We start from the raw sequence: 25641 nt of genomic DNA, 5'->3' as shown, positions 1-25641 counted from the left end.
CATTATCCATCTCCATTGTCTATACTGTCCCTGTCTTTAGAAACAGAGTTGGGGATTATATCTCTGTAGTAGCTCGTTTTTACTTGCCAAGATGAATGAATCCAGATCAGTGATGTACTTTATATTTAGCTCTGTACCCTAAGTTAGGTCTTTTATGAAGGGGTAATGTGTGTGTCTGAGTGTGTGTGAGTGTTGTGTTTGTAGATGTGATGGATGGCCTCCCATTAGGTAGGTGACAGGCTGAGAGATGAGAGGACAGGCCAGACCAGCACAACATGATAAACTGGACCACCTTTAAACTACCAGCCATACATCAATAGACACAGTGCACAACACCAGACGCGAACAAACCAGAGCACAACAGGCCGCCTGTAACAGGACAAACACAGATGAGACAACCCTTACTGCATTAGTCATACATCATCAGTATTAGCTTTATAATAGAGAATATAAAAACTATAAAAAAAATCACATTATAAATAGCAACCGATAAACGAGATTAACCTCCGCTCTACTGGTCACAAAATTCGGCTGTCAGCTCTAAAGCTTAATCTTGGATGATTTTGAAAGGGCATCGTGGCTCTTGTTATTTGAAGTGAAAAAGATAATAAACACCAACGATAAAGTGAGGAGGTTATATCTTAACATTGAGTCAAATATGTACTGTATATCACAATACCACACTGGAAAGTTATTCCGTAGAGGATGGTCCAATTATTTATAAATGACACACCTTAATGAATTTTTGTACTATCTAAAGAATATTTTAAAATACTTTTCATGCATTTATTCACACCACAGAGCAGCGCAGTAAAACAGGCTGTTACAAGCAATTACAGACTTTTAGCATGTGAAAACGACCACCTTAATAAATTGGACTCTAGATTTAAGGACTGGATAGCTAAGGGTATAACAACCTTATGCAGTGTAATGAAAGATGGAAATTGCTCAGTTTTGAAACGCTTAAAAGGACATATCTATTAGAAAAACAAGACTTCTATCGATATCTGCAGTTGCGGCACTATGTTGATACGAAGATGAAAAATGTAATAAAGACAAATACATGTTTGACCGAATTGTTTACAAAAGCCTATAACTCAGAAACTGTGGATAGAATTATTTCATGCTTGTATAAAGGACTATTAAACATGAAACCACATTCAACTTTATATATCAAAATAAAAAGGGGAGATGGAAGGAGGGATAACTATATCCGAGGAAGAATGGACAACAATATGGAGGTATCAATGGATGTGTACCAGCTCACAGAAATGGAGGGAATTTGGGTGGAAAAACTTGATTAGGTTTTTTATTACACCCTGTCAGAAGTCCCACTATGACAATAACCCCCCTATCTGTTGAACTCAAAGTGCAAACCATTACCATGTCATTAGCATCGTTTTTCTGGGACTGCCCTGTCATGAAGGACTATTGGAGAGAGATATAAAAGGCTCTACAAGATATCTTCAAGCGTGAAATACCCTTCGAGAGTAAAACTATGTTCTTTGGACACATACCTGAGGAATGGCCAAAAAGAGATAAACATTTAATAAATATCTTGTTGGTGGCCTGTAAAAAGAGTATTACCAGGAAATGGTTATCACAGGAGAGCCCAACTTTAAATATATGGATGGACATTACAATGGACATTTACAAAATGGAGAAGACAACAGCATTTGTTAATCATAAAATGGAGAAATTTGCTTCATACTGGGAAAACTGGGTCATATATGTCACGCCCCATAGACCTGATTTTATTTTCACAGACCAGTGATTGTGTTGCATGGAAAGGATCACTCCCTACCTGTACAGATGTTAGATATATGGTTATAAGATGTATGTGATGAATATGAGTGCCTGACTCCGAATGTCAATAAAAAATAAATTACAAAAAAAAAGAAAACGACCACCTTGGTGGTAACACCTAATGATTCCACTTTTCTCTGGCTTAGAGAGACTTAGGTGTCCAAATGACTCTAGCAATTTGATGATGCAACGGTTTTGCAAGGTTGAGTCCATGTCAAGCTATTAACTAACGATAAAAGAAACAATCACACAATAGCCAACCCAGTTAAACTAGGAGAAAATACTACCTGATACTTGGTTAATAAGCATGGCATATGTGTAAGGGCTAGGCCACATCCAGACACATATACATATGAGGACATTGAAACATACATGGGCACACGCATATATGTAACCACACAGCACAAGATTCTTTGGCTAAAGGTCATAGTAAATGTAGTTGTTTGAAGGTGTGTCTGGGCTGTGATAATGCAGAGAGAAACAGCAGGCCGCCTTCCCAATGTTAATGTCCCCAATTTACCATCTAATTACTGTTCGGCTGGCTTCATAGCCACACTTATCTAACCAAGACCCAGGCAATTTAATTTCTGATTGTATAACCGCAGTGATGGAGGGAGAGTTGTGGAGAGAGGGCACAGAGAAAGAGGGAAATGTGGACTAATGTTAATAAATTAGAGATGGTGAGAAAAATAGAACGAAGGAGACAGAGAAAAAATGTAAAATACTGTTAATAATGTCAGAGGAAAAGACTGTGCGAAAAACAGAGATGTAAAGAGAAGAGTGCTGACACCAATTTGAAAAGTTCACGTCACTCTACTTGTGTCAAGGAAAGAGGGGGATGAGGAGAGGTGGAGGAAGAGGAAGATGGAGACGAGAGGGGGTAATATTACTTATAAGAGAAGTAGGAACGTATTCAGTTATGAGAGTGAACTTTGAACTCTGGGAGGGATGGATGGAGATGGAAGGAGAGTGGGAAATTAGTGATAAGAGGTTTGTTGAGTTATTATTGCTGAAGTAGATAAAATAAATGGATGGAAGAGGGGAAATAAATGAGGGAAGGACAAAACAGAAGGTTAACAATCATGGTTACTTTAAATTAATACTTAGTACTGAACGATTAAAGATGGAATATAGAGCTATGGATGAGCTACAATATTTGGCCATGGACATTTCCATGTATATGACCACTTTGTGATCCAGAAATATTGATAATGACTGTATTATTAGACTAAGTGACCAAAAGGTAGGTTGTCTTTAAAATAGCCAACAAAGTTTGAATATACATTTTGTATTATTAGTAACTTTATCAACTATGTTTTGCTAAAGAAGACTTCTGATTCCATAATTTGGTTAATCTATAGCTCAAACAACTGCTCGTAATGGAGTCTGCATCATTTTATCACCTACTTTCACTCATCTTCTCTTCAGAGCAAAGAGGTGATGCATTTCAAGTCATGTTACCTCACCCATTAACACTTCATCTATCCATCTATCCTCGTCCCCCACACTTTGTCAACATTTCCTCTTCCCAATGCTACCCTTTCCCCATCCATCTAACTCAATCCATGCCTATCTCCTAATTCCTCCTTCAATCCTTCCATCCACCCCTCCTTCCACTTCTTGCCTTTCCCATTCTCTCTCTCTCTGCCTCTTCTTTTTTCACCCTCAATTTCTGTCTCTGTCAACAGCTGAAAAGAGAAGACAGATGACCAGAGAATCAAGACCTACTGACAGCTGCTGTCAGAACACATCTATCAAACACACATGCATCAGTGCATGCACGAGTGAGTGCACGCATGCACACACAGACACACAGACACACAGACACACACACACACACACACAGACACACGTACACACACACGTACACAGGTGAGTCATCTCATGGTTAGCCTTGGGATCAGCAGATTCTCTGTGCAGCCAATCCAGAAAACACATCCTTACCTCTTTTTATTTTGGTGTCAGAAGGCTGCTTCCTCAAGACATGTTTTTAAATTCCTGAATAGCGAATTACTCTGACATTATGCACTGCATTACTTTGGCGCCAGCAATAATTTTGTCTTAGTGTCGTATATATATTTGAAGAGTGTGCAGTACACGTTTTAACAAAGCTCTTCAGGAGTTGCTAGTGTGCCAAGATATATCAGCACAATATGTCAAGACTTTAAACATCTTAGCTGATACAGCACCTTATGCCTGCCACTAAACGGATTACTAGTGTAGAAAACACTGTCTTTAAGAAGGGTGAAAAAGGTCTTGTTGAATGTAGATTACCAGCAGTGGTGCAGCTGTGCTGATGTTGCTATTAGCTCTGAATGTGTCACCTAAATCAATAACTAAATGATATATTTTTCTGCAGTTACTGTAATGAGTAATTCAATCACTGCTAATAGTAACTGTGTGTGTGTGTGTGTGTGTATTTATACGTGTGTATGTATGTGTGCAAGGTTGTGAATAAAAAAACAGTAGTGATTCACAGTGCTGAACTGGGCAAGACTGGCCTTGGCATTAAAACATTGCACACAGAACGCCTAAAATGTGCCAGTGTGTATTTGTGTGTGCCTGCTAGGACTCCAAAACACTTCAATAATACCAAAGCTTAATCTTGGACAGAGAACCAGAATAATAGAGTCAGAAGTAAAACTACATTTTCCGTACTCTTCAGTGTACTGTATTGTGCTGATAATGCTTGGGTTTTTACTGTAAGGTACAGTAAGGTCGCATTTGGTAATGCAATGCCTTATAAGTGTTTTGTTGTCTCTGTATGATTGAAGTGTGTGACTGATTGGATGCCTGTGTGTACACTACCTGCAGATCTGCGTGCTGTGTTCAGTCATCGATACCAGCAGTTTGAGTGCGTAGAGCGGGATAGGTTCTGTTGCTCGAAGAAGAGACTCATACCTAGACATAAACATGCATGAGTACAACGTTTGGCTTTCGTAGTGTTAATAATTAATGTACTGTTCTGATCATTAGTAACAGAGTGTAAACTGGAACAGATCTGGAGAGAGGGGTGGAGAAGAGGGGGAGGGGAGAACTAGAGTTATAATAAGGAGAGAAATGTGGGAAGAGGAGCAGAGGAGAGAATTTGAGAGGCAAAGGGGGAAGAGGGGTGATGGAAGTGCGAGGAGGAGAAATGGTAGTGGAAATAAAGGTGAACAAGGGGTAACACATGAGACAACCATAAGCGAGGAAAACATTTTAAAATGGGAGATAAAAATAATAATGGTATAGGAGGAGAAGGTATAGATCCACATAGAGGGTGTAAAGGAAAGTGAGAAAAACCCACCATAAATGTCAACATCCATTTTGTATTTTTGTTACTCCATGATTTGAACTTCTGCAAACTGAATTTGTCTGTCTCTCCTGCTCTCCACATATTTCACAATCATTCCAACACTCATAAAGACAGATGCTTGTCAGTTAGCTGTATCTGACAAGTAGATGTGACGTGGACCCAAAGAAGCAGGGTCCAACTCACAAAATACTATTCCATTTAGACGAGATCAATAAAACATTACCGCATTACTAGTATCTATAAAAAGAAGTCAACTGGTGGGAAACCCAAACAAAATGTGTTAAAATTATAGAACTGATGGTTGGATATCCCTGTTTTCATTTCAAGAAATCAGGGTCTCACCACTGTATTCCAGATGTTTTGGCTTAAATATTGTGCCTACCTACAGATAGTTTTTACCAAGAAGAGTGGGGTGCTGGCCAACGACTAGATTGGACTTTTTGGAACATTGTTGAAGAAATATTGTTTTAAAATTCAATAACAATACCACTGGCATAAAACTGATGATATGGAATAGAATTAGAATCATAATAAACTTTTTTTATTTATGTTAAAATCCTGTTTCTACAGAAAAAAAGGAGGAGACCAGAAACACTTAGAAAGAGTCAGACCAACCTTGGAAGCAGAGATTTAATGATGAGAGCTGAGATTTGATGAGAGTTTCCATCAACTATTCCTTCTCCTCTTCCTCCTTCCTCTCTCCTCCCTTTTTTTTTCTCTGTCCCCTCATCTTCCTCCGTTCCATCACTCTCCTGTACTAGCAGGATAAGACTGAGTTCGGACAGTACCCTCAAAACAAACACAGAGCACTCCACTGGAACACACAAACACACAGAAAGAGGAGGAGTATTAATATAATGAACAAGTGTTTATCATACTGTATGTGAGTGTAGTCAGTAGTAGTAGTAGTATTCAACTCGGAGAGAATGTCACTGGAGCTCAAGACTGAGGGAAGATGATGTTCTCCATATTGGAGAGGAGGTTAAGTGGTCCAGTTCCTACCTATTTGGATTATTACCTCCTGGATCCATACTCTTCACATATGTGTTAAAATCTTTATGTATCTGTAACTTTGTCATCATAATTTGTATATATTGTGGGGTTGTTGTTTTTTGTTCTTTCCATTTCCAAATGGATGCTCTAAGGACAGTGGGTGTCATATGCTGTACAGATTGTAAAGCCCCCTGAGGCAAACTGTAAATCATGATATTGGGTTTACATAAATAAAGTTGACTTGATGTTCAGTGGCATGTTTTGACCAGTACGATGTGTTAATAAGGTATTTTACTCTAATGATTTTCTTTTTACAAATAATATAAAATGTACATATTCAAATAAACTGAACTTAGCAAATGCCAAACAAAAAGACAGTGTAACATTACACTACATATCAATAAAATATACAGTTGTAGATCAAATCCATACAGTAGATACTAAAATATATACATACTTACAAAAACAGAGTCTCAAGGTTACAAGCTCTTTTGGAGCAAAATAGCTACATAGTGATAAGAAGTCAAAAGGAAGCACAGTATTCATGGCCCACACAAAACACTAATTTCAGTTCACACTGAGAAACTTGCTCCACAAAACATACTCCTACTCTGTCATGCTGGGACCCACAGAAAACATAATGACTCACTGAAAACAAAATACTGCAGTCAATAATTACAATGACGCTTTTCACTGGATACTGTGATTAATTAATGCAGAGACTTTTACAACCTTAAACATCAAGGTTTGCTTCTTTTGCTCACAATCTCCCCTCTTCTTTGCCATCTCCTTTCTATAGACCTTTCCTCATGTATTTATCTGTCTCTCTACTTCTATGGATGTATGTACAGTATCTAGCTTTCTTTTTAGGTTTTCTTTCGCATTTCTTTCTGTTTGATAACAGACAGGAAACAAGGGGAGAGAATGGGATGTGTGACTGGCAACAAAGGTCGCCGGCTAGAGTCCTGTCTTGTACTTTTTTTCCATTTGCCATTTCCTCTGTTCTTTTTTTCTTCCTTCTTCTCCTTCACTCTGACATTTGCTTGTATTTCCACATCTCCTCTGTCTTGTTCTCTCTTGCCTTTCTTAAAAATGACCATCTTTCTTACCGTTTCTGCTGAAAGCCAGCGTTGTCAGAGGTGGCAGGATGGCATCCACAACCTTCAAGATACATAAATAGACAAGAAAAATAAACAAATACACTGTATTGGTCCTCTAGTAAAGCAAAATCTGGCAGAATGATTTACAGTCAGGTGTTATATACAGTTAGTATAATTTCTCAGTGCCATGGACATGAAACAGGTCTAAGATCAAAATAGGCTAAAATTCTCTGGCAGTAGAAAATTAACTTGTAGAAAATGTACCAGCACAACTACTACCAATGTGCTTTTATGTAAAAGTTCATATTCAATCTCACTGTTGAACATAAACAGTATAAATATTATCAGTGGTTCAATTTGGTCCCATGTTCTCTCCTTTGAGGTAAAAAATATATCAATAAAAGCAATTTCCGCCTTTTCTCTGAAAACCTACTTAATATACAGCAAATCTGAAAACAGGATATATTTTTACATTAAAGTGAATAGAAGACACTGTAGTATATTAATTCAGTGGGCATCAACCACACAGACCACTGTCACAGAGGATCAAATTACTATGGAAATGCACTGTTGAATGCTCTCTTTGATCACACGCACACACAAATGTACTTCCACTACTGTCAAAGCCCTTATTTAGGCATGAATCTGTATTGCATGAATTTGCATGATTACTAATATTACCATAGAAACAACACTAATGCTGAGTGAGTGTGTGTGAGGTCATTACATTGAAAGCCAGAGAAAGGAAACTACAAAGGATGTTGTCCACCACTTAATGGTGTGTGTATTAATATCACAATCATCAAAAGACTGGATAGCGCGTGTGTGGGGAGAAAGGCTTGGCGCAATTTCTCTGAACTGTGAACTATGGGTGACATGTCCCCTCACTGACTGAAATCCTGTCTTGTCCCCATTTTCTGTTTTTGCCCTCCCTCCTACCCTGCAGCCTATTGGACAAGCTGTGCAAAAATACAGTTCTTCCTGTCATCACTATTGTAACCAATTTCCTTGACTTTGCTTTAGAGTGATAAAAAAATAGTAATATATATATGAAGCTGTGTTAGGTTGCATATAAATTTATTTGGCCTCCTTATACTATTTGCAAATCACAAGGAAAAGCTGGTCTTCTACTTCTGTTTCCTTCAGTAAAGAAACAAACAAACCTCATGTGTACATTGTTGATTAGGCAGTGCACAAAACTGCTTTTTTCTACCAATATACTTACTGTGCTGAAGCTACTGTATATCATTAATTCTACAACAAATATTCTATTGTTGCATGCAGCATGCAGCTCCTGGATAACGACATGCTCAATATATCTTAGTCTTACTAGAAGACTGAATTGTCACTGCAGCAGACCCAGTTAAAAAGAGGCTGGTGGTTTTCTCTATTCCACCAAGTGAGAAATCAATATAATCAATCATTCTTTGTTAACTCAATTTGATATTGTTTAATAGTGATGTAAGTGCAACCACCAGTTTGCTTTTTCAGGAAACTCATTTATTGTTAGTCAGTGTCTGGTGTTGTATGTATTTTTTGAGAAATGACTATGTGTTTTGTTTATTCACAACCTAAACATAACCCAAAAAGCAATGAAACAACCATTGTGGCTGGATGCACATTTAGTGCAGTAACATCCTGCTTAGTGACTGACATGAATTTTAATTTGTATTTGTTTACAGATATTAATTCAGATTTTAAAGGTCTGTGTATCCTGTGAAGTGTTTTAACTGTTTTTCCATATTGCAGTTCAATGATACATTGAATCAACTGGGAGTGAATTAATTCCCATAACTACTTGGTTGAACAGGTAATGCTTACATAGGTGAAATGTTTAACTTTCAGATGGCTAAAGAACAAATTTAACCTTTTCCATAGTGGACGCAAAACTTAGGGCAAATTCTACTTTGTGATAAGGATACAGAGACGTAAACTACTCAAACATGACTGTGTGTCCTTGTCCAGTGGGGAATAAAAGTTAATCTGAGCTGGCTGGTGGTAATTAAAGTGTCTTCCTGTGTTATTGACTATCAGCAGCAGCAAGCCTCCTCTTTGCTTCTTTCCTCAATTCCTCATCTCTTTTCTTTTTTCCCCTCTATCCTGTCTGCTTCCTGCTGCTCTCCACTTCCATATGTCAATAGTCATTAAACACAATCTTGTCTCATCCCGTGCACATACACGTACGTACACTGACACAGAAACGCACACAGATCTTATGAGGCTCTGTTGGTTCAATAGTTGATTAGTGTCTTGCCTAATAGCGCACAAGTTGACCCTCTGTCCTCTGACAACTAACAGACAAGTCTAGTAGACAAGAAGACAAACTAAATATAAATACGGGGGGCACTATATGAAATGAGATGTTCATGGAGACACTTAAACATACACCTGACAATTTATGGCCCTTAATTGTTCTCTGCAAGCTTTCTGTCACAGCAAAGCAACACATGTATCACTTGTGCTTTTCTAAATGAGTAAACAGTAAAAAGAAATGTTAGAAATCTGACAGTCTGAAGAGTAACAGAATATCAGGATGATGACAGGCTGTCAGTCCTGTCAGATATAATGCACTGACATTTGTTGAATATCACAAGATACCTGTCCTATTTTCCTTTACTACACTCTCAGCAGACAGTCAGTCAGTTAGGCAGGCAGACAGAAACACACACACAGACAGACAGACAGGTAGTCAGTCAGACACAGAAACAGACAGATACAAAAACAATGCCAGTGCTGTATCAGGTAGACAGACAATGAGTCAGACAGGAAGTCAGTTGCATATTTGCTTGCATGCATACTTACAGCACTATGATGTGGAGCGGTGAGAGCATGGTGCTGACTCAGGACTTCCACAATGGACAGAGATGTCCTAATCAACTCCTCACACACTGTTGCACCTAACAGGGAATCAAATATCATTCAGCCCTACTGAATCGTCTCCTCAATGAAAGTGGAGGATGACCTACAGACTGATCAGTAGCTGAACTCTCTGCACTGACGGCTGAGTGTATTCCATTTGTGAGCTAGAAACTGAAATATGGTTGATATTATTGCCGTTGGGCAAGGCACTGAACCCCTCCAGCTTCTCCAGATGCAGTGGACTGTGGTTGACCCTGCACTCTGTATCTTGCCTTGAGCACAAGCATCTTAAATGCCACATCTGCCTGTCTGAGACTGCATGTATCTGCCTCCTTAACTTTTACATATTAACACTAATATTTACATTTTTGTAATCCAAATCCAATTTTTTAAATCCTAATGATCCAAAGGTTGCTTGTGAGAGCAGCCTTCACAGCCAAACTTTATATGCTAAAAAATATGACACTGTTCCAACTACAAAACACTTCATTCATTACTTGAAGTTTTTATTCAACAGTGTATAGAAGAAAAACACAATCTGAACCATTTTCGTAATTGAGACAGTAACTCACCCAGAGCACTGGCCAGATTTGTTTCATTGGACTCTATAGAGGTGATATAGTTCTGTAAGAAACAGAGGGAGTAGAAATTACATCTAATCGATCTGCATAGCGTGTACTGTCATTAATGAGGGTTGTTTTCATTTTGTGTTGCGGTTCCCAGATTTCTTCCTGCCTAAATTAATTAAAACCTAAAATTAATGCAAATTAATTAATAGACTACAATACATATCAGTTCTGTGTTTTATGTCATCCTAAATGTCTTAATTGCCTAGACTTGTTGGAATATGAATATACATTTTAACTTGTCACACAAATTGGAATTCAAAATGTTAACTGTGAATTTCCCCTTGCGGATGAATAAAGTATCTATCTAATCATCTCATCTAATCTAAAGCATCCTAGTTTTAACAGTGTTCTTTTTTTGCCTTCAGTTTGTAAAACCATCGCTCTACTGAAGAGACAGATAAAGAGTCCTTATGACTGTAATACAGTATTACACTTACCAGCAGCAATCCAATTTGAGCTAGAAACTCTTCAGTTACAATTTGAGACCTAAAAACCTGTAAGATGAGAGAGAGTCAGTCACACAGACAAACAAGGAAGGGGTGATGGGACAACTAAGGGGAAAAGGGAAGGTGAAGAGCAAAAGTATGTATAACATTATTTCTCTTGCTGGATCTTTATACACAAACTAAAATGTAGTGTCACAGCACCTTATATAGCTAGGTGTATGTATCTGGCCCTAACCATAATTAAGTACATTATAACATATCCTGTTACAGGCCCACCACCCAGGCCATAACGACAGTTCAAAAATATGGATAATTAGATAATTTACCTTTTGAGGTTGAATGGCCAATACTGTGTTGAACAATGAGGATGGGTACTGGTAATTTATGAGAAAATCTATGTGGACCATACAGGCAATAATGCTAGAAAATTTTAGTTCATGAATGTTTAAAGATTAAAAACATGAAATAACACCAGACTACTTAATATTTATACAAAGACTGGATGAAAAAGAAGACTGCTTGGGCAAAAGTAAGCAAGGAAGTTGGACAATCTGCTAAGTTTCAAAAATCAGTTGTAACTGTTTATTTACTAGGTACCAAGTGAGCATAGCATAGCCCTGATCAAACCGAACTCCATTCATAAAACAAACATTTTAAAAGTGGACAGACCTGACAAAGCATGAATTAAGACTTTTTAAAAAGGCGGCATCATGATGTAGTTATTTCGGCATCCTTTTGATCCGTTTATGGCAAATTACAGCAAAAATCTGTTTATTTGGGGTTTATACTGTTGTAGTTAGTGGGTTCAGCGGTTCATAGTAATAGCAGTTAATGCAAATTAACACAAATAATTCCACAGTCATATTGTAACCACTTGGCATTAGTATTTTGAGATCAGGTGTGGTTGGAAAGTTATACACTTTCTGAGGACATAGCAAGGTTTATTACACGTCTAACTGTAAACAATCTTGAACAGTGCCATAACATTGAGGGTGGGAAGAGGTGGAACTTTGCCCCCCCTTTTTTTTTTGGAGCATGTGGCCAGGTATTCCACATGGCACCTTTAAAAATCAAACAATGAAGAAAACTCCTTTTGGTCCACGTTACCTGTGATGAAAGAAGTTCGAGCAGTACAGACATTGTAGGCAAAGTGTGTTTAAGCTGTCTGCTCTGAGCTGTAGATGGGTGTCTCCTCCCGATCACACCTCGTAATGCACATAAGACTTCCTCTGGAGAAGGGAGAGGAGAGGAGCCCGAGGAGATGAGAAGGGATGAGAGAAGTACCAAAGTACCTTATTATCACAACTTTTTACATACTGTCAAAATGTAAAACAAAGAGAAAAGCACAAAAAGCTATTACAGTGTTTATTTTACTTGACCATACATGTTTTTTTTTTGTTTACCATATCTGGCAAAAAAATGATCTTAAATCATAAATTATCTGTTGTTGTACCCAGAATCAGTGGTGCAGTGCTGCTCAGATACATGATCAGTAGGTCCAGACACTGAGACAGGTATCCTGACTGGCTGGGGTTCTCTCTGAGGGGAGTGGCTTTGCGCAGGTCTCTCTCCATGTACATCACAAGTCTAGACAGAAAGAGACACACATGCTTTACATGTCACAGAATGTATTTAACATTACAGATTAACACATAGACATTAATATTTCAAGAATGTAGATTGCTTTTTCACTCTGACTGCTTTTAGTGTTTTATGCTTTCATGTTTTCTACTGCTCTGCTCAATGTGAGTTGCTCAGAAGTTTGAACTTAATAAATAACATGTAAATGATGAAATAAAGCAGATACATCAACAATATGATTCTTGTCAATAGGCTATAAAATGTTGACAGGATGCATAAAAAGAAGGGGCATGGAGACTGGCTGGGAGAGAGACAGACAGAACGAACATTTTTATTCTTGTCAGACTTGTATTGAACAGTAATCAATAATATTTTATTCATAAATTCAGAGCAGAGCAGAAAGGTTACCACTGCTAACTGATATTCATTACTGACACACAAACACACCCACACTTGTGTGCACAAGTACACACAAGAACAAACGGCATGAATGCAGATACATGCAGAGAGATTCAGAGAGGTCATATTAGTTAACAAAAATATTGATTTTAAGCATTAGTGGCAATGGTGCAGGGGAAGTGGGGGATTACTAATTCAGTATTTTTCCTCATAATGCTGCATAAAAGATTAGCAGCCAGGGTTTGCAGTTATATCGAATGCAACACAACTACTGTTAATATATTAGGGGTCCAGTGCATTTCAGAGGACCATGTGTGTTTTTTTGTGCTTTTGTTTGTCTGTGTGTGTGTGAGGACATGTGTTTGTGTATGTTTGAAGAGGGATACTCATTATTAACTCATCTGAGCTTTGCATGTGTCTCTTCCTATTCTCAGACAATACACACACACACACAGACATCAACTGCACCAGTCACAGTTGTTGTGGTGTAGGGTACAAGGTTACACCATACCTAAGGCGTTCATTCGACACAGAAGTATAAATCAAGCTTAAGTAAGATTTAACCGTTGTTGCTGCAGCTTGTGTTTTCTTGTCAGTCAAGGTAAGAGTGATAGCAGGTTCATTACCGAATGTGTTTGAATTTTGGTGTGGGGGTGGCCCTTTAGTTTACATTTGGTTCAAGAATCTTCAACAACACAACAGTCAACATTATCTGATGACTTGAATATAATGCAACATTTTTTTCTAATGCAAAATGCTTTCAGTGTATCTTTCCATCTATTGTACATGCATGTCTGTCTGGCTATTTATTTGTCTGTCTGTTTCTCTAACCAGTTCTATGCCAGCTTGTTGTCTGTTTGCCTATTTGTCTCCCAGCTAGGCTTCAGCCTGTGTGTTCCTGTTAGTCTTGCAGCCATTTTTTCCTGATTGCTAAATAAAGAAAGACAAACTTGCCACCTCTCTGTCAGTCACAGTGGGAGACTCACAAAGTACTCACACACAACTGACCTACAAGTGGCCCGCTCTGTGTGTGTGTGTGTGTGTGTGTCAGACTGCCTCTGTTGAAAGCCATCACACTCCACTCCCAATGGCAATCTTGACACTTCCTCAGTGAGGCCTGTGCAAGTTTATCTCATACAGACAAAAACACGCACATACGAGCACACACATTTTCACGCCACTGAGGAGCTAATTAAACACAACGTGCCTGGGTGAGAGCAGGACTGAGGGAAAGACGTGTGTCTGTGTGTGGTTGAATCATGTAGAGTGCTCGGTGGGAGAGAGACAGGCAGGTCAAGTCTGACAGCTCTAACACAGTGAAAAGAGGGAAAGCAAGTAAGAGGAGAGAGACAGGGAGGACAGACAGGCAGAGAAAAAGAGCTGAAGAGAAAGTGAGAAAAAAAATGCCTTCATTTTGTTTTGGAGTCACGTGTATAAGTCACATATTCAGACTTTCAGGAATGAAGATAATTCTCATATCTAAATATAAGAAAGCAAAGTCATTATAACAAGAGACCCAGCATATGATGCAGGAAATGAGGTAATCCTGCTGTTTCATATCCATTTCCTGCTGCAGACAATTTCTGTGTCTCAGTTCTATGGGACATAAACATACTATGATTTGCATACTATGTTCTACTATTTTTATGTGTTTAAGCAGTTAGTGTAGAAGAAAGTAATGTAGACATGCACTGACAGATATGACCATCAAATTACACCTTTGAAAGGCTACTGCCAATTTAAATTTTGGAAACAAAATGTTTTTTCAAAGTTACTTCCTTTTTGTTTTCCACGATATTGCTGGATCTGTCCACAACCAATTTGTTTTAATTATGTCCAGCTGAGAATAGCAGCTTTATTTCCTTCACTCCAAAAGCAAGTGTATTTATTATGCATAATAATCTTCGAGGATACTTACTTTTGTCAGACTATAAGTGTGAACCCACTACATAATCAAAACCCAATTAGCATTGTATGATGGAATTGGGACACAGCTTATAATTTAAATTTCCTTATAATAATGTAAAACAATTAAAAACATTTAATGACTTGACTGACATAAGAAAGCTAATCAGCAGCTGCCAAGGAGAGGTTTTGTGGTTATATCTGTCAAAAGGTAATAAAGTTGTATATTGGGATTGGCACTTTATTTTTGGTGAGTAAAAATAATTATTAGGAAAAGTAAATAATTGGTTGTTAACTAACTAACCTCAACCTTAGTTTGTTATGGAAAAGTTAACCTGGCAGTTTAGACATGTCAGAAAAAAAGTCTCAGACTGAGAGAGGGTAAAAAAAATAAAACAAACATGGGAAGAAAAAAAGAGAGTGAGTGAGAGAGAGAAGAGACAACATGGAGGGAGATAGTTATAAACATCCATATGTCAGTAATCTAGGGCATCTTTTTGAAACTGAAATACCAACTGGTCATAAATTACCAGGGGAACTGGCTGCATATGCATATGCATCTGATCAAGTGGGCTATGCACATTCACAGCTGCATTGCGAGTTAGTGTGGGGTGAAACACAGGACAACCAGCTAATGAACCATTTGAAGTTCCAGTGAAGTTACAACACACAGCAGCACAAACTGAATGTCCAGGGTACATACATTTATATTATCATTCCCACGGCTGCTGTGCTAGTTAACGCAAAGGTTATGCAGAGTACGACTGCCTTGCCAACAACCTCAGGCAGCATTTTTATGGAGAAAGTCTCCCTTTTAAATGCAGTCTGCTTTAAATAACAGATAACTGTGTTGAAAAGCAATCTCTGTGTGCTTCTAACAGAATGTGAAACCTCTGTTTCAAGATAAATCACTCCATAAAAGCACGCATGGCCCAATTTGTTAGTTTAATAATCTAATAAATATTTAACTCAGTTTGTTGTATAACTCGTCCACATTAAGTCAGTAACATGTGGAAATTAAGCTGTTTCTCTATGTCCACATTAAGCTGCTATTTTTTAACACCCAAAACAAAAGCTATTCTAAATGTTTAGACATGCTCAGCTGCTGTGTGGCAGCACAGTGAAAAGATCAACTGTCTATTGCCTGTAACAACCTGAAAACGGAAGTGTGGACACAAGTCACAAAGTAAACAATGTTTTCAGATTTAGTAAATTACTGTGGATGTAGAGTGTGTGCAACAGCACACCACAAAATGAAAAGCTCTTAAACTGACAGGAGTGAGCCATCTTCCCATCAATAAGATACACAAGCCTTCTGGAACAACTCTTGGACCGATAGGACTGCTTGGCTGGAACTACACATTGTATCTTATACACAAATTCATTATGTAAATTTGTGTAGATGTGGTAGTTAGTACAAATGCCAAATGAATAATATCACAAAAACAAAAACATGGAGCACAATTTTGGATTTGCTCGACCGCACTGTATACCGAAGAGGGAATTCAGTTTTAGCTATGGTGTGGCTGGGTAAGAGAACACAGTCTGAAAGCTACAGCTAAATAATTAAAGGGGAATCCCACCCTGAAATGGAATTCACAAATGCTATTTGTTTGTTCTCTGACAGTTCAGTCTATATGTGAACATGGGCAACTACATTCCACAGAAACTAATTAGCCAGGGGTCTGACAGACTGAGTGAAGTTATGAGTAAGCTTCAATGGTCCAAGCCTCAGTAGAGTCAGCCAGTAGGAGAGCGCACAAGGTATACTATGTAGTAAGATAACTGTTACAGACACAAATCCCTCTCAGGCAGGACCCACATGTTATAACTGCATTACACTACAGTTAAAAAAGAGTGTGACTCTTTAATCAAAAAAATGTAATTATAGTTGAGACTTGCAGCCTCCTTCATACTAAACAGGACAGATCATCAATTCCAGAGCTGCATAGATTATTACATACTGAAGAATAACCAAATCTTAATGTTTGCTTTCATGTTTGCATTGAAATGCTGTTTATGAAGATCCACTTGATATATGAGATGGTTACATTTTAATACAACTAAGTAAGTCACCAAAGGTTAGCTACATTCTGGTTGTTGTTCTGTTAGTCATATAAAACAAATGTGGGTATAATAATCTGTGCCCCCAGCGTGTGCATGCTTGTGGTGAGTGTGTATTTACCTGTGTTGACAGCAGTAAAGCAGTGTGTGCGTGTTGTCCTGTATTAACAGCAGTAGTAGTAGTAAGGCTTTGGCTCTTGTTACTGTAGATGGACTCTCTAGACAGCGCAGCACCTTCAACACCAAATCCTACAAGACACAAACACACAAATAAAATAAAGTGAAAGTCTTCCTGACTGGTTGTGAATGTTTCTGCTGGTGTACTTTCCAAGGTACTATACTTTGCAATTCAAATACAAGTCAGCTATATGGAACAGCCTTTTAACACAGCAAAGTGTCACCCAAACGTTTACGTGGTAACAAGTAGGTTAATTCAGAGTATAAGGAGACTTTTTTTTTTTCACAATGTACACAATGCTATGTTCTGAGATGATCTTATCAAACAATATTCCTGCAACATATCCATATAATGTATTTAAATAAACAAGAAATTATTCAATTTATCATTTTCCTTACGGTGTCCAGAAAAACATTTAATTCTGACACTGCATCGGCTTACAGGCTAAAACCTAATCAGCTCAGACTCCACATTATCTCACAACATGCACACATACAACACACACACACACACACACACACGCACAAAAAAACTTATGCCTACAGCTACTTTCGACATCCATTCACTCAGCATAAAACTCAGCAACTATAACTGGTTGGAAAAATTTGTGACTGGCCAAAATTCATTACAATTATCATTATCACCAACACCATACACTTCTGACGGTGTGTATGTCTGTGTGTGTGAGAGAATGTGCATCCATGTGTGTTTATGGGGTGGCAAACCAAGTTAATTAATTTCAAAGCCTACTGGTGTGTGCCTAGCTGATAAGTCCCTCCCCACTACCCATAATGCTTTGCTGAAGTAGAAGGCTGCAGCACGTTCATTCAGCCAATTAGCCCAGATACTGACACACTCTACAAATTAGTGTATGTGCATGCATGTGCACACACACACAGTCACTCTCTCACATGCATGCACACACACACACACTAACAGAGTTCTGTGTAAACAAACTCTTGGACTGTCTGTATTTGTGCCAGGGGAGAGAGGGAGAGGGGAGAGAGAGAAGGGGGGTGAATGCATATCAGTGTATAATTAGAGCAGAGTTGAAGTACTAAGTTTGTATTTCGGTGGTAAATTGGAAATGCTCAATGCAAATAAATTCAGTTCAGAGTCAATTACCAATGCTAGACTCCAACTTAAAAACCTTCAAATCAATTTTAGTCCCTCTGCCTTACCAAGATTAGCACTTCGCATACACACTAGATGGGCTGTCTTGTAAAAAATTAAATAAGCAATTCCTGACAAATTAGGTCATGCACAGTTCATGAACTGTACGGAAGAAAGAGCAACAGAGAGACAGGCTGACCGAGAGAGAGACAGATACAGATACAGATACAGAGAGAGAGAGAGAGAGAGAGAGAGAGAGGAAGCACCAAGTAAGTACAAATTTTGAGAATTGAAAGATTGATAAGAGTTTCATTTGTTCCTCATGTTGTTGTGTTTTCACCCCTCAGTCCTTGTGTAAAAACCTCCCCATTAGTGACATTTCCCTCTAAATTCCTCGAAAAATCAAACCGTACCCAGTGCTGATTTTACCACCTAAATCTTCTGTAGAATTTCTCTGTAGTAATATCAATAAAAGATGCTATATAAAACAATACGGTTGCTTATGTTGGGTATCTCTCTGTATTTGTGTTTGACATTTTGCAATATATTCTTACGCAGGTGTACATTACAGTATACACGTACCCTGTTCTGTGTGATGCGGTGTGTTTGGATGCGTGAGCTGAGTAGGGCAGTGGCCATAGCTGTGAGCAGATGCTGCTGGACCCTGGCTCCCGCTCCACTCACTGCCTCCAAGATAGCCACAGGGCCACAGGTGTCAATCACTGACAAAAAGACTGCTGGCACCACCCGGGTTAGTCTAGAAAGAGACTGGAGACACAGAGACAGACATATAAACATACATGTGCACATGGAGGTAACAAATGTCATTCATGGATTGTGTTCCCATTCCCCTGCACATGAAGTTCCTCGTCTTAAGCTGTTAGTGCCTAAAAAAAGGAGCAAGTGCTCAATGGTACATTACACGAAGTGATGAATAACTTTCCACCCACTGTGTAATTAACAAATAAGTTAATATGATTCAGTATATAAAATGCTGCATAAGGGTTCAGTTAATATATGTACATGTAGCCCATATAGATATTTGGTAGGTAAAGCAACAAATAATTTGTTGTCATTTACCATTTGAAGGTCAAATTCATTTTCATTATTTGCGGTTAGCCAGGGGAGTCTAAATGTATAATACTTTTTCATCTGTAATCACAAAATTCAAAAAGTTCAAACAGTCAAGCATCTCTGCCTGCTTTTATCTTCAGTTTCCAATAAGTATGTATAACTTCATAACATCAGCTTTCCTTTTCAATATCAAATACTAGACTCAACTGCAATGTTTTCATTGTGTGTGTGTGTGGTTTAGGTTATACTGAGATGTTAGTTCATGTATCTGTACACAATCACACATATATGACGTGTGTTTGAGTGTGTGTTGTCATGCATGTAAACTTACAGAGATGGCTGTGACTCTAACAGCCTCCACAGTGGAGTGAGTGAACAGGTACCACAGGGCGGAGCCCATCTCTGTGGTAACCAGGTGGTGGGAGGGGCCAGAGGCAGTGGTGGAGATGTTCTCTATGGCTTTTGCAGCCATGTGATGAATTATAGGATCATCCTGTAAGACAGACACAACAATTTTTAATCATTTATATTCAATTTGAAACAATGATCAACCAGGTGATTTTTATTTATTATTATTTGAGCAAGCTTTTTGGCTTAAATGGACGGACAGTTGAAAAAGAGACAGGAAAATGGGGGGAGAGAGAGAAGAGAGAGGAGATGACATGCAGCAAAGGTCCGCAAACTGGAAATTACCCTGGGCCACTGCAGTAAGACACAGCTCTACCAGGTGAGCTACCAGGGCGTATAAAGTACGCAGTACAAGTATACAGTATACTATTTATAAACTGAAATTGATTTACAACAATAGATCTGGCAAAACCAATAAAACATTCTCAGTAGCAGAAAAGACAGATCATCTCTTACCACAGTAAATGAACCATTTGTTGTGTTTCACCTCAGTAAATACTAGATATATTAATGGCATAGTCCATTACGTAAAAAACATTACAGCAAGAAACTTTTGCCTAAAAAAATATTCAAGCTACTTGACAATTGATTAACTATTTTTTATGGTTTGACCCAAGACACATTATGATAAAATCCCTGCAAGAGGATTAGGGACCATGAGTTAGTTAGTTATACATGTATAGAGACAATACAGACCAAAAGAAGATAATGTTGTTCCACAGGATGTGCTTAAAAACCTTGTGTCCACCCACAGAGCCAGTACAAATATGTACCATTAGAACAGCCAAGTGGTGGATGTCTTCTATTTGTACCAATATATGTTTTATTGTTTTTTTTCTTGTATAGAATATAATGCCATTGTGAGCAACACATTTTCTGGTTCATTGTCAAGTTACAAACTCAAAACTCGATTACTGAAAAATGTCATACACCAAAAGGCCGAAATGAACAAAGAACTAATGCAATCACAAACTGACAATTAGATTAGCTCTCAACATCACCTGAATATAAAAAGGAAAGAGGCTGCACGTGTGTATGTGTGTGTCTGTATGAGCTGGTGTGCAAGTGTTTGTGTGTGTATGCTTATGTGTATACTGTATGTGCCCACACACCTTTGCCTCAATAGAGAATAGTTGCTTGTGTTCAGACAATGGGGCCACACTAATGAAATCTCTGTGGCTGAGGAAATTAGTTTTTCCAGGAAAGTCATTGTGGAGAAAGACAGGAAGTAGAACAGAAGTGATTGCCTCTGTCAGGTTATTATTGTGTTTCACTGTATTACATCACTTAGACTCTACTCTCCCTAGATATGAGATACAATAGAGCCTATTCATAAAACACAGTTAGTTGTATTTTGTGGCAAAGGTTCACAATAACAGCTGAAACATTAATTTTCACAATGGCAATTTATCATGGTAATTCTGAAAATTGGTGCAGGTGACAGAATTACATAATTACACTACTTGATTGTTGCATATTTCACACGTACCTGCACTGTCCACAATTGTATGCAATGCAAACATTTAAGAAATGAAAGAATTAAGACAAAGTCTTAAAAACTTGAAAATCTGCCTTTTTAACAGCAAATTCACTCCCTATAAACTTGAAAACTGTCTGCAGCTGTGGTCAGCTCATGTCATCTACAGTGGACCAACATGCTGACAAATTTACAAATAATCCACTTTTCTGCTGCCCATCTGTGTGCTAAGTAGGCTTCAAACAGTAATAGTTTTGGCAACATTTGGCAAAATAAACTGCTTATGTTTTGTGTAATCCACCTCCTCAAAATGTCTAACACTCTTGCAATATCCTCAGGACATGGATGGACAGCAGATGAAGATTATGTGGATTGGGCTGCAAGAATGGTTTGAAAAGTTTATATAAACATTTAGATACACTTCTACCATGAAAACGTGTCACCATAGGAACCTACTATAATAGATATGAATAATGAATTCAAATTCCTGTTCAAATAGAAAGAGCAGATTGTCAGTTTTAATCATATATACCACATTTTCAATTTCATAAAAAGATTTACCTCAATCCTTTCTTTCTTAACATATTCACTATGCAATAACAGGAAAATAATTCCCCTGCAGAAACTTTATATCCGAAACAAAGTGAACCTTTTAGAATTGAGAATAATCTTGATTCTCTCATGAAGGCATGGATGTACCTCTGACATCTAACAATGCATCAATGGTCAGGCTGTGATCCACGGTTATTTAACGTTTTATAAAACTTAAAGACACATGCTACTCAACCACATGGGAACTCCAATCATAACTGATATATTAAAAAACCTATCTATTAATCCAATATTGGACATCACATTGTGTATTCAACACCAAGGGACTACATAGCGCATCGGCATAATGAATCCTCTGGCACCCCTCCGGGAACAAGCAGAATGGTCTGTTCCAGCATTCCCTAGGCCGTGCGGGGCAGCTCACTAATGAGCCCACGGGGGAGCACCCACTGTCTGTGTGTTTAATAGACTGTAGCCCTGCCAGGAACTACACAGAGAAAAAGAAGGGGGGGGGGGCTGAAAGAAAGAGAGAGAGATGGAGTGAGAGAGATGTCCTTACATGTGGTGAGAAACAAGTAGCTCATGCAAGAAACTCCATCATTATGATGCAGACAGAGGAAGAGAGTAGACAGAGGAAAGAGTTATTCTCATTATAATTTCTCCCAGTATGAGAAATAAGTTCATCCAAGTAACACAGTCATTATATTATACTCATTTTCCTACTTAAACCTCACCTCTCCAAAAGTCAACTTTGAAGATTTATTTTTTTTTAGTGGTTTTCCCAATAACTTGGCTACAAGGTCATCTAGGATTCTTTGTGTTACGTGTGAGACTTTCCCAAGTTTGAATATAAATGATGAGAGATCTGTGATTTTGACACAGCTGAAATTATACCATCACAGTAAGATTGTGTAATACAATTAGTTTTTCTCACAATACCACAACTTTTTACAAGCTGAGAGTCTGTCCAGTACATTAACATATGTAATATGTTAATTAATAGTTTTAGAGAAAGACTAATGCTGTGTATACTAACATACTGCATACTGCTTACTAAATGAATGATTAAGTATGCCATTACCAGTGGACTGTACACAGAAGTGTACTCAAGCAATACGTCCTCTCTGCATCACATGACTGTATTGATGACAGCATTACAGAAATATTGTTGAATGAAAATTGTATATCAAAAATGTATATCAAAATTACCTCTTCAACTCACTGTTTTAAGGCAAATAAAAATGATTAAATATTTAAGTGTAAAATACTTTTTCTACAGTACATTGTATTTGTGAGCTTAGTGAGCATTTTTCTGCTCAAGTGCACCTTAACATCCTTAAGGTCCTGAGTAGCTCAGTCCTTTTACAAGCCACAGTGTGGTGCCTGAAGAGACATGGTGCAGTTGAGTATGTTCAGTAAGCTCATGGTGCATACTTAGAAATTGTTGCTATGCATCCGGGCATTTCCTGCATAGACAAAATTCCAGGGTCCTGACATTGAATATCTACACCAAATTTCATCAGTCAAATCAATCCATCCAATAGTTGTCGAGACATTTTACTCAAAACCAAGAATGTCAACTTTATGTGTGCACTAGAGGGAAAGTCTAGAGATCAACAAAGTCATTAGGCTGGAAAAATATGGAATGGTAGGCCTCATTTTATCAACAATTATTTAAGATATTTGTATTCAAAATCAAGTCCCTGCCTGAATTGTATAGCTAACAGGAGATACTGCACTGCATGTCTCCTCGTGCCCTCACTTGGCAAGACTTACTTAAAGACTTAAAGCTCGCACAGTGCTTTTGTATTGCTCTTCTAGTTTGTTGATAAAGTAGCATCATCTTTTCCAGTGTTTATGTGTAAATCAGACTCAGAAGTTGAAAATGATTAGGAAATGAATGTGTAAATATAGTTCAAACAATACATTAACAGTAGAACTGTGAGGAAACAAATCATTAAAGGCCCAGTATGTAGGAGGATCTATTGGCAGAAATACAATGTAATATTCATATCTATGTTTTTATATGTCTATAATTACCTGAATATAGGAATCATTGAATATAAAATGAGCTGTTTATATCTACAGACGCCAAGGGTCGCCTTCAGTGGAGTTCACCATGTTGAACCACCATAGTTCAACAAGAACCCAGGAGAGACAAACTGAAAACTGGCTGTAGATAGGGGCATTCACATTTTTGGAAGTATTCACAGGGACCGAGAACATCTATATTTAAGTTATCAAATTAGAAAATTAGAAATGTCTCTCACACTCAACTGCTTCTCCTACTTTGTACCTCCTCCTCAATGATTGGTACAGATTTTTAAAAATCCAATAAGGGACTAGCATTTGGTAGATTTAGAGCATGAAGTTCAGCCTTCCAGTGGTGTCATGGGCAGATCTAATTAAATGACATACCCACTCTTACACATCCTCACTTCAAACAGCCAGCCATGATCTCTGAGTAAGAACTCATTCCAATTTAAGATCATTAAAGATAGATATAATACTCTGGAAGAACATGCATTCTCTAATTTCAGGTTTCCTGTATTTGAATTTGACAATTGCTGGAAAAAACAACTTTATTTTATCTCACTGGTGTATCCAGTTTAAACAGGAATTAAATCTTTTTCACATTTCAACAGAACCAACTCGCTTCCTGGCATTTGCTTCCTCCCTTATTCTGTAGCAGACAGATAAGATTTACGCACTTTGAACCCCTGGCTAAAAAAAGTTGAAAAACCTCTGTTTCTAGATGAAAAGAGTTAAAAGGCTAGGCAGATATGGAACAATAAAATCCTGTCTTCAAGTGTCAATCAGTAGATTAGTTTTATATCCAAACATGTTTGCACCTGGCCTCTCTCAAGTAGAAAGAGATACACATCACAAAAACTACATCACATGACTTGATGCAGGATTTGTGTGTATGCCTGTGTGTGCCCAAGTGCATGTGTTCACATGTCTGATGTGGTTTCCCTCTGTAATTAAAGTCCTTTAGAAGCCAGTGCACCTGGTTTTGAATGAGCCCCTATGGCAGGGATACAGACGCCATCTCTCAGCCTCACACAGCACATCTAACACCACTAATAGCCACACTCAAAGAGAAAGACAGACTGTCTGATTAACAGGCTAACAGACAGACAGTGAGGCACGAAGGAAGAGGAAGGGACATGTGGACAAAACAGCAGAAAAGAGCATCAAGTAGAGAAAAACAAGAAAGAAGACAGACCAGCAGACAGACAAACCGACAAGTACATGTAAACTAACTAACTAAACAAGCAGACAAGACAGAGAAAAACAGATAAAGACACAGAGATACAGGTAGAAAGACAGGCATACTGCCTTAACAGAGACAAAAAGCAGTACAGAAAGACAGTCTGCCATAAGAAAAAGGAGAGGCTAATATAAAAGGAAAAGAGGAGAAACAGGCAGGTTGACAGAAAGGTACACAGATGCACAGCGTTATTAGTCATCATCCTTTTTCTGTGTGTAAATGACATTTTAGAAAAATTTACTAATCAATACAACACAGTCACTGTATATTATACAAATACATATAATTTCATACATGCACTCCATACGTGTGTGTGTGTGTGTGTGTGCGCACATGGAGTGGTCAGAGTATGTCTTATGTCTTATGTTAGAGACACAAGGGTAGGACCCATGACTGTCTTAGAGAGTCCCCCTCTGTTCTCCTCTCCTTTGTGGAAGATAGTGATAAATCATTAATAGGCTCACCACTGCTGTGTGTGTGTGTGT

General features: G+C 38.1%; 1 protein-coding gene across 1 annotated transcript in view; it reads right to left on the bottom strand.

Moving 5' to 3' along the window:
- The window catches only part of ulk4 (unc-51 like kinase 4), a gene marked incomplete at its 3' end in the record, with an annotated part of 71124 nt that overhangs the window by 25936 nt on the left and 19547 nt on the right, over positions 1 to 25641 (bottom strand). Inside the window, 11 exon segments of the mRNA XM_035672886.1 lie at positions 4615 to 4707; positions 5720 to 5918; positions 7207 to 7258; positions 10000 to 10094; positions 10629 to 10680; positions 11123 to 11179; positions 12239 to 12360; positions 12585 to 12718; positions 17202 to 17329; positions 18954 to 19139; positions 19777 to 19938. Coding sequence (XP_035528779.1) covers positions 4615 to 4707; positions 5720 to 5918; positions 7207 to 7258; positions 10000 to 10094; positions 10629 to 10680; positions 11123 to 11179; positions 12239 to 12360; positions 12585 to 12718; positions 17202 to 17329; positions 18954 to 19139; positions 19777 to 19938 — 1280 coding nt within the window.

Source organism: Morone saxatilis, unplaced genomic scaffold (assembly GCF_004916995.1).
Source record: "Morone saxatilis isolate NCDOM2014 unplaced genomic scaffold, NCSU_SB_2.0 Contig24, whole genome shotgun sequence".
Taxonomy (NCBI): domain Eukaryota; kingdom Metazoa; phylum Chordata; class Actinopteri; family Moronidae; genus Morone; species Morone saxatilis.
This window is presented reverse-complemented; position numbering and strand designations above follow the sequence as displayed.